Here is a 10,844-nt window from a genome sequence, read left to right as displayed (position 1 = left end):
CTGAGCATGAGGCCATATGGTATGGAATAGCCCTTTGGCCAGTTGGGGTCAGCTGTCCCGGCTGTGCCCCTGCCCAGCTTCTCCTGCACCTGGCAGAGCATGGGGAGCTGAAAAGTCCTTGACGAGTGCAGCAACAACTAAAACATCTCTGCATTATCCACACTGTTTTCAGCACAAATCCAAAACATAGCCCCATACCAGCCACTATAAAGAAAATTAACTCTATCTCAGCTGAAACCAGGACACTTCCACAAGATGATTTAACTTCTAGAGCACCATGTAGATTTCACAGATTAGAAGCCACTAGAACATTAAACAAACACTAAATTATTCAATTTTAAGGATCCAAAAAACTAGCTCACAATGTTGTAGACAACTGTTAATCCTGCTTTTAAGAGTATACATGGCGATTTTAGCCAAAACCATTGGCACGATTTTGCTACGTCTTTTTGCTATGACACAATCAAATTCAAAGTGCTTCTCTCTGCTCTTTTGCCTTAAGGACATCAAATAGATGGTGGGGGATTAACTTCAAGGAACACCAACTACTGATACTTCAGCAGCTGTATGGAGACATTTCAGCTATGTCATGCAACAAAATCAAATAGATGCGGGTGTTCTGACTGGTTATTTTTTCAGCTGAGCAATGACTAATCAATTGTTCTGTTTCATCATTTTACACAGTTCTGTCATATGGTCAAAGGAGACAGAAGCATCTATATCTAGTACAAATTCCCATCAAATATATGAACATCCAACCAAATGCAGGGGTGTTTTGCCTTAATTAGTTTTCTACAATAAGTATATGAAGAAGTTCAGAAGAGATCAGATTTGATTATTCCTTTTTACTAAAATGATAAAAGAGAGCCTAATACAAGCTCAAAACACCCTAACAGTAATTAAACACATACATTTCATTATAAACTTATATTTGAAGAGCTGATAATGATGTGATTCATTTTCCTAAAAAAAAAAAATTGTTTATTTTTGGAGTTCCCAGAGTGTCACAGGGCACTTTTTGCAGCTATATACTTAAGAATTTTATTGTCATAAAAGTGTCTATTAAAATGTGCATCGTCAGGCAAAATTGAGAGAATTTTGTCTAAAGCAAGATTCTGCCTAGGGAAAGACTAAAAAACTGTGTGCTATAGCAACAAATCAACATTGCACAAGATAATAAGCAGTTAGCCACCTTGAACTGAGTTATTTTAAACAAGGCATCTTCACTCAGAGATTGTCCAGCAAAGTTCCTTTAAAGACCATTCCCTTTCTGAGTATGACTTCTCTGATACTGTTTTCCTTAAGTATTTAATTATATGGCAAGCTGTGCTTGTTTTGCTTCTCCAGAGCCTTTGACTTGTAGTCAATAAAGCAAGCATTCTTCCTCCCATTAAATCCTGATATTTAGCGAGTGACATTTTCCCTCTGTTTGATTAGGGAGCTTGTCTCCACCCAGTCTTTGGGTTATCTTAGTGTCTTCAGAGGCCTGATGAAGGGCTCAAGCGCCTAAAAGCCTGTCTACTTTTTCCAGCCATAGTATTTCAGTTTAACAGAAGATCCTGCCTCTACCTTGATATTTTGCCTAACAGTCTTTAAAGAACATTGCTGTAGTGTAAGGAAGCATCACTCCAGGGACACTTAATTGACAGACACACAGGCTTAGGTTTAAAGCCTCAACAGTTACCAGCTACTTAGGTGCAAAGTCGTGTAACTTAAATGCCTGTTGCCCTGACGTCTCTATAGACCTAGAACCAGCCAACCGAAAACACTTCATACAGGGACCTCAGTGGAATTTAGGCTGTGGGAATCTGACATCAACCCCCATCAACCTGGGTCTCAAAGCAAGAGGTGTTTGTTTCAGAAACTAGTCTAGCCATTAAAGGCGTTTCTGCCCACCTGCTGAACACTCTCCTTTAGAACCAGCTTAGTTCAAAATGCAATGTGATTTAAGCCAAGCTAACTGACTTTGGGCTGAGGTGGGTAGGAGCGTTTATGCTGTCAGTTGTTAACACTCAGCTAGGGGAATATTCATCCCTTGCTGAAGAACAGTCACCTCTTAAAGCACTCCAGCTAGACCTGGAGGAGCTCAGCTGCTTACAGTCTGCAACACCCCAAGTCAGCAATGAGGAACAGAACTGAACTGCCTTACAGGTCTTGTAAGGCACCGGCAAATTAACTTCTCAGGGAATCTTTTTTTTTTTTCATGCTTGTGGCAAGGTTCCCCTTTAATGACACAACGTAAATCATTCATTGGGAGCATCAGTACAGAGATCTGATACTTCATTCCATTAATCCTCTTCCCCTCTCTGGTAGGAAAGGCAACAGGCTGCATAAGAACAGGTATTATTAGGGTCCGATAATAATTCAGGTCATTGCTAAATAGCAGTGCATGTTAAACTATACTGAGGTTAGAGAGAATCAGCAAAAGAAGCGATTCCAAGACAGGGAAGTTAGAAGGCTTTTTTTCTTTTTTCTTTTTTTTTTTTGCATACCTGCAGTGCTGCAGAAAGTGCATGCCAGGTAGAGCTGAAAATCATAAACCTGGTTCAATCTAAGTGTATCAGTTATTCAGGGGATGTACAAGATGTGTCACTCGAGATTCTGCTTTCTTCTTTGTTTGGAGTATGAATGCAAGAAATGGGTAAATTAGAGTTCAAAACGTCTGGCACCATTTCCTAAAGTAAACTTACATCCTAAATTGTCACTGGGAAATGTACACTTCTTTTTGCTGTTGTTTTGATTTAGCTGTCACGAGTCATGTTTAAATACAGCCTTTTCTGCCTCATGGCTGAGCCTCTTTGTGTGCATTTCCTCAACGTTACTTACTTTACTTTGAAGGTGGGCTGAGCGTAGAAATCTGACGACAGAGTGGGCTGTGCCCTTGATCCGAGGGAGCTCTTACATTCTTCTGAATGACTACATTTGCTAGTGCAGTACACAGCAGCAGCAACAGTGTGGTGCTCTGGGTCTCCAGCTCTGCCTGGCAGACAAATCTCCAGCTCGCTGAACATCTGCAAGACAAATTTTTCATGTTCTTCTGTAAATGAATGCTGCCTAACTGCACCAGGAAAATGGGCACAGGGGATTATCTCTGCATTGCTATGAGTGGAGGGGCACCTTGGGGCTTTAGATTGCAAGGTGGCAAGGAGCAAAAGAAGCCTTTGCAAATCGCCAAGGTAGGATCATGAGAGAAAGATGTTATCGGTGTTTTGTGAACCTGAGTGAAGAGAATAGTTTGTTTAAATATATACTGCTTCCAGTGAAATGGCTGGTGTGGATCTTATTGTGATGCCTGTTTGAATTTGCTAACATGTTTTGCAGAGATTCTACAGGTGCTGATTATGTTTGTTTCAATAAAAAGGAATGATTACTTTTTGGTAGCTTGCAAGTATCGCAAACATTTTCTTAAATGTTAAAGGCTTGAAATTGTGAAATGATGTATGCCTTTCAGCTCCTGCTTGATTTGCTGTATGTTTTTGAATGCACTCAGCATATCGCAAAACTGAATCTCATATTAGGAAATGCTGTTTCAGTCATCTATTTATGATACTTTTTCTACTCTAGGCATAGAATAAATACTGCTTTATCATGAGAAAATGTTCTTACTATTTTGGGAATCCTGGAAAGCATTACACTGAGTTATCTCTAGTTTTGGAAAGTAATCCAGTCTTAGAAGCAGCTTTAATAGATGCCAAACATTCCCTCTTATATTTCATGAGCAACACTGAAAATTACTGAACACTTCATAAATTATCTTCATGTATAAAATGAAAGCAAAACAGACAGCAGAAATTCAGAATAAATAAAAAATAAGAATTGGCAACCCCAAGTTGCAAAAATAATAGTTAGAAAGTAGTTTTGTTAAAAATCAGTGCTCACTCCATTGCAACAGCTTCTCCACTGGTGCAACAATGAAGATTTGTCACGGTTATTAAGGCTTATGTAACTGCACGGAGCTGCGTTCTGTTCTCCGAGACAAGAGGGACAAATTTTGTCCAGAGCTCCGAGGTCAGCAAAATACCACTGGCTGAAATAATACTGGGACTGATCATCATACAATGAATTCTGCCTTGTTAAATTGAGGGAGAGAGATTAAAATGTATCTTATCACCTTTTAGTATCGTGGTAATCCAGTACATTGAGTGTTAAGTTTTTTGTACTTTGATATAGTATTTTAGATCAGTAGTTTAGCTATTTAAGCTCTAACTTTCTTAAGCTAAATTTAATTTACTGGATCAGTTAACTTTTTCACACGTAGCAGAAACAGTAAGTCTACCTCATTTTAGAAAAGAAGGTCTTTTTAGTTCCTCTGTCAAGAACAGAACATCTTTCACTATTATTTTCAATGATTTCCAGCCCATAATATTAATCATATTCAGTAATAGAGCTATGATTTATTGAGTGTATGTATAATTTTTTCTCATTCCTGTTAAGTTTTTTGTTTGGTTTTATGTTTTGCAAAACTTGAACATGTTTAATTTTTTTTCCTACCGATGGGGCAACTGTTGCTTTGCACGTAAAGCCACCGATAATAGATAACAGTGGAATCCTGCCATCTAGTGAAAACTTGTAGCTAGAACTTAAAAAATTGTAAGTAACGGTAAAAGGCAAGTGGCTTTGATTACATAACACCAAAGGTAAAAGGCACAGTAGTTCGAACACAAGATTCTGATTAAGCTTTCGTTTTCCTGATAAGAATGGGCTACACATTTTGTTTTCATATTCACATCTTAGACTGTGGCACATAAGTCTGGGTTCTGTTTTACCACTAAAATTTGGGACTTGAGAACTAGATGCATGGCAACAGTTGTGCCTTACTTCTAATGGGAAAATCCACCAGTAAAATAGATCTAAATTCAGAAAAATAATAATATATATTTTTAGAAAAAATATCAAAGAAGCATGAGTTTGTTTTCTTGCAAATGAACCCAATCAAAAGGCCACGTAATAGTAATACAATACTTCAGAATACCCTTTGTAAGAGTACATGCATGTCGGCATATATAAGTGTTATAAGCATGGTGGATTGGGTGCTTTATGAGTTCCAGATCATTTATTTCTCCACGCTTAAGAGTTGGTCGGGATCAGTGAGATTTGAAAATTGACACTAGCATCTGGCTGAAAACCTGAAACTTAGAGTTGACAGGCCACAGCTTGCTTTGGGACTCACTCTGTCGGCAGGCTTCACCCTCCTCGCCGGCGAGCCTGGGCTCTCTCAGAGGCGCGCAGGCGAGGGTCTCCAGGTCAGGCACCACCGTCAGGTTGAGGCACAGCGAGGTGGGGGGTCTGCAGCTACGCTGTGTGTGACCCTTTTTGGGGAGAGGTAACGTTTTCAGCTTTTATTCTGTTATCTGTGAAAACTGAATCTAATAACTCATGAAAGAATAAAGAATTATCCAACTAGGCATAGTAATTTTCCTACTGACTCCAAAATCCAAAGGTTATGTTTCCTAAACACAATAAAAAATTGTTTTGGTTTTTTTTTTTTTTTTGTCAGGTCAAGGTTCAGCTTCTCCACTGGTGCATACTCATGTAGCTCCATGGAACCAGTGGGTCATTGCCAATTTACACCAACCAAGATTTTGTCAGAAGTGTGTATTTCTGGTTTTGGTGCCTCAGCCTGCGGGAGCTGGGAAAGCGGCAGAGGGGTTGCTCGCCTGGTTGCCGACACAACCTGAGCACGGTACACCCCTGGACTGCTGCAGAGGGAAGTGCACGCAGGCCCCGGTCATGAGCAGAGCGGTGGTTGTGATACAGATCTAAAGGGGAGAGGGATGTGAAAGGGAGGGAAATGAGATAATCCATGAAATGTGGCAGGATACAAAAATCCCAAATTCACACTTAGCTACCCTTTTGATAAAGGAAACATATTGTTTTTAAAGTTAATGAAATAAGTCACTGCAGTTCACTGCCAGAAGCAACTTTTACCAGTTCGTTTTATGCCTTTTAAAATACTATTTTATTACATTTATAAAAAACCATGTAAACCCTCCCCACCTTGTTTGTTGCCTAACTCTTAAAGCATATATGCAAGTAGCATTCCTGCTAAAATCAATGAGAGTTTTGCCTGAAGTATAAAGTATTGTCTTCCCTTGTCATGCAAAGTGTTAACAGAGAGATAGAAACAAACCTGTTGCCTTCCCAAGAAATATCCCGGTATTTTTTCTCACCAGCACATACAGTAGGAAATTTTCATCAGCACATAATTTTACAACCATTAAATTAGACTCAAGATATTTCAGTAATTTGTTAGATGTGAGATTGCAACAAATGGATTTTTTTTTTAAATATCACAAAGTATTATTTTGTTGTCCATTTTTAACTCTTATTCAAAATGTAAATTTTGAAAACATTTGAAAACTTTTTCTGTAGAGGCATACAAACTCTTTAACGCCCCTCCTCCTCCCAACCCTGGCTCCATACATCAACTTACTTTGTTATGTTCACTAACGTTGTAAATACTTCATAAAAATTTATTTTCAGTTAAAAAGAATTTGCATATTCTATATACTGTCCACGTATACAATAATGACTTTAAAAAAAATCTATTTTAAATACTGTGTCAAAAGACATATTGTGCTAAGAAGGATATCTAATAAATGAATGTTACTTTAAAAAAAAAAGATAATCTGGAGCATAAAGCTAAGGAAAACAGTGGTTGTATCAGTTGTGCTGTGTATGCACCAAGACACTAAACCATGTCAGTATTGCACTGTAGGATAGCTTTCCCAAAGCAGGAGACGGCTGGGAAATCTCAGTACAAGTGACCCTAGATGGCTAAGAATTCAAGATATAGAAGAGCAAAGTGACACATGATGTCCTTTCTGTTTCCACTGTGAGATATATGAAAGGATGCTTTTTTAATGAATATCATAGGGGTTTTTTCTGTAAATTTCTTCTCAGTCTTTAATTTAAAATATATACAAACTATGTACAAAACAATGGATGGTTTTCTGGACTAGCATTTGAAAGAAAGTCCTGTGAGTTTTTCTACTAATACTTAACAATACCAGCTATGTTATACATAATGAAGCTATACCCTTCAAGAAGCATCTCTTTCACAATAGGTAATTTAATGGAGTTGTCCTATAGATTATTTAGATTTATAATTCAACCATGATGTAACTCCATTAAATTATCTGGTTGCAAGAGAAGTATATTATTCTCAGCATATTTGTTACCTACACCAACAGCAATTTGATGAACTCATTTGTATCTGTCAAAGTCTTGCTAATTTAAGTTTGGGAACTTAACCGAATAGTTCTAGTATTCAAGGTCGGTAAGTTCCATGACTCAGACCCCTAAGCACTTCAAAGGCAATTCAGTCCTCTTTTACCTATCAGTATCCTAAAAGTAAAAATGGACAGATGCTTAAAAATCCGTATGATCGTGGTGTAGGTTTTCACACTTGAGACATTGGGGAAACTAATGTTATTGAGACGAGGTGCCTCACTTGTTATTGAATTCAGATCACGTCAGTTCCGGCAGTACTCTGGTCTATATGCAGTATATACAGAGATATTTCTACATACATACACTGCAGCAAGAAAGATATCTTCAAGGGGGATCATGTTGTCCTATTTTATATCTATGAGAGCATTCATCTTGATCTCTCCCTGATTCATCATCAGCAGAACAATACGTAGTTGCATATGGAGAAACACACAGCAATTCTTTTTTTAAAGTGCTGACAGATTTTATGTACTTTTTCAGCAGCTTTTTTCAACTAAATTTTTAGAAAAATAAAATAGTAACATTTCCCTTCCTTTAATTTCTACCATGCCAGTTTGCCAGTGCATAAATACAGTTATAATGCCTATCCTCTAAAATATCAAGTTATTTGAAATAACTTAATGGGTATTTTGAAACTCTTACCAATGTGACTTTGCACCCTGAAAATTTTTGCTCTACTACGGACATTTTCTTATGTCCAAACATGCCAAATATCATGCAATTTTCCATTGTCTTGTAAATGTTCACTATAGTCCTAATTAATCCTACGAAATACTTTGATAATTCAGGGTTCAAATCCAATGGCCTCAACTAGGCTTCATGCAAAACTTACACAGTTTGTGACTATTTTGCCAATTTCTGAAATAGACTTCTGCTGCTGCTGCACAAGTGGTAGTTTTTCCTTTAGCTCAGGAATGACATGTGACAACTGGCTGCCTGGCTATTTTAGACTTGTGCACTTGTCCATCAAAACGCTCAGATTTCAATTCAAGTCTCAGTTTCATCATTTTGGATTCATTGGAACCTGAAACTGAAAGTGAAACTCAAAGACTTGGGAACAACCTGAACCAACAGTGTGAAAAGTTGATGTCTGAATATGATTACTTAATGGTGAATGTATACAGAGGTGGGCTCTGTTGTGGTAGTTTGACTTTCTCTCTGCATTTATCCGAAATACTTGACACATGCAGAACAACCCCAAGGGGCTTTCACAAAGTTGGCCTTTACACTTAGTCTAGTAGAAAAAAAATAAAGGATAAGACATGTTAGCACAGTTATGCTTTTGATCCTGAAGTAAGGCAAAGCATGTTACTGTCACATATATGAGAGGTATGTTAGCACACAGTTGGTCCATCCACAAAGTATATCAAAGCTGCTGGGTTTAAGGAAACTTTTTCAAGTTTCTGTCATTCTCTTACATTGTCACCATTGGCAAATGCTCACACTTCCAGGCAGAAGCTGTGTTATACCTGTGCTCCCAGGCAGAAGCTGTGTTATACCTGTGCTCCCAGCTCATTTCAGTGCTAAGTCACACAGATGAGTATAAGCCATCAGCTGCTGAAGCAGTGGCTTTTTGCTCCTCTGCTTGCCTCTGCACTGATGGCCTAGGAGCACCATCCTCCTAGTAAGGGGAAGGTAAGAGACTGTTCCGTGTTTCAGGTCATCTCCAGTTGACATTAAAAGTCATCTTGGAGTTGGAGTTGGTGCTTTGGTGCCGTCTGCTTCTGAAAATATACTCGTTAATGCCTAGCCAAGTGGGATCTTACTATATGCTACTGTGTCTGAGATGAAGATGCTCAGCATGCAGTGTAAAGGCTCAGTACTGAGCTAACATGACCCTGCTGATATTTCCTTATTTGTATCAATTGACATTTTAAACAGAATTTGAATACAACTTCTTGCATTAGCAGTAGACAGAGCAAGCCATGCTTAAAACATGCTAGTTGAACTTTGGCAGCAAAGGAAGGGAGTTTAGAGTTAACCTACATGATTTTAAACACAACTTGCCTTACTTGGACTTTATTTAAAACTGTTTGTTTAAATTTGCTAGCTAATACATTTCCAAACATAGTTTGTTTTTGCAGCCTAGACAAACTCTTATCCTCAAATTCACTCTTCAGACCATCTAACACAGCCAGTATTTGCTGATATTCAGAAAACCCTGTAAGGCATATTTACTTATTCTTTCACATAAGCAGTTATGTGGGAAATTGTGGTTTTATCTATCTTTTCTGGAGAGGATTTTGACTCCGTTATGAGCCTTGACCCAATTTAATGAACAATACATTTTTGCACATGTTTAGTTCAGCTTCTATTTAAGTAAATGACAAAACTTCCATGGACAAACTGGGAAGAAGCTGGGCTTTATAGAGATTAGGTTAATTCATTTTGCAAAACAAAGGAACAAATGAAAGTTCCCAAAATCTAACTAAAATAGACCACTGCTAAAGAACTCTGTTCCTGAAAATCTGCCACTGCTAGTTGGAAAAACAATGAGGAAAAACAATTCATACACCTTGACCAGCAAAGGTTTATATGTACTTCCAAAGGTTAGGGGTCTGTGTTTTCTAGTTTCAAACTTTTGCATTCCAGCTATTGTGCCACTGGCAATGTTTAGTACTAAAGTCCCGTCTAGTTGTTTAAAAACTGCAGGCTGAACTAGCAGATGACTGTAGACCCTGTTTTGGATATACAGAACTACATACCAAGCTGGTTTTGGCATGCTTTTCACAGTATTTAGGCAAATACAAGCATGTTTTGGATACATGGTAGTATTCATTTGTGCTTGTTTCCAATAGATACTTTTCCAACTCTCACGCTAGGAGAGTTTTCAATGGAATAGAATGAACAACATAATTCACATTGATTTAAACTAAACAAACTAAAAAAACCAAACAGTGTATTCCTACTAAATTAGATTAGCTGCTTTGTATAGAGCTTTGCTTCATTTTTTAGTTTCTCTGCTGGAAACATTTAAAATGACACTGCATGACATTATTATATTTCATTGTTCTGTGTTTTCTGCCATTGCATTCTTATCGGGAATGTGAATGTAATAGTAAGACTTTTGGCCAAGCTCACATTAAAATATCACAACAGGAAATGTTGTTTACAAAGCCCTTTAGGATTGTGTCAGATTGTTTGAGAGGATACAGCTAGCAATTTATGCATATCATGGAAGGGCTTTCTTCCAAATACAGAACTCGGTGTTCTTCACATTTACAGCAGAAATATTTAGAGCAGAAATTATTTTAAGGGACCATATTTCATGGGCTAAATGCTTAACACTCTATAAAATGAGACTGATTTGCAGAGATAGCTTCAACTTTAAGAGGAACAATTCTGTGCATGGAATTAACTATGGACGAAAATGATAACATTTAGATTGCAACCAGTACTTACGAGCACTGTTCCTTGGCTGGAACGAAACTGGCAGTAAAAAACCCCCCTGGATATCAGCTTGAAGGTTTTAAATTTCAGACCTAATGTACACAAGTTACACAGTGGATTTCTTTTTCCTTTTCTGTAATTTTTCCCATCTGTCCCATTTCATTAGAATCTGTAGTCCATAGTCAGTGTGGACGTTAGGATGAGACTAATGCACATTTAGA

The 10,844-nt window shown here is 37.9% G+C and overlaps 1 protein-coding gene across 1 annotated transcript in view; it reads left to right on the top strand.

Annotated features, from left to right (window-relative positions):
- Positions 1–2,994: 2,994 nt before the first annotated feature.
- The window catches only part of SYNPO2 (synaptopodin 2), a 97,075-nt gene continuing 89,225 nt past the window's right edge, over positions 2,995–10,844 (top strand). The window contains exon 1 of the mRNA XM_075501183.1: positions 2,995–3,176. Coding sequence (XP_075357298.1) covers positions 3,048–3,176 — 129 coding nt within the window. The 5' untranslated portion in view covers positions 2,995–3,047. The remainder of the gene's footprint in view (positions 3,177–10,844) is intronic.

The sequence above is a fragment of the Mycteria americana genome, chromosome 4, assembly GCF_035582795.1.
Source record: "Mycteria americana isolate JAX WOST 10 ecotype Jacksonville Zoo and Gardens chromosome 4, USCA_MyAme_1.0, whole genome shotgun sequence".
In the NCBI taxonomy this organism is placed as follows: domain Eukaryota; kingdom Metazoa; phylum Chordata; class Aves; order Ciconiiformes; family Ciconiidae; genus Mycteria; species Mycteria americana.
The sequence above is the reverse complement of the archived record's forward strand: the minus strand, read 5'-3'. Positions and strand labels throughout refer to the sequence as shown.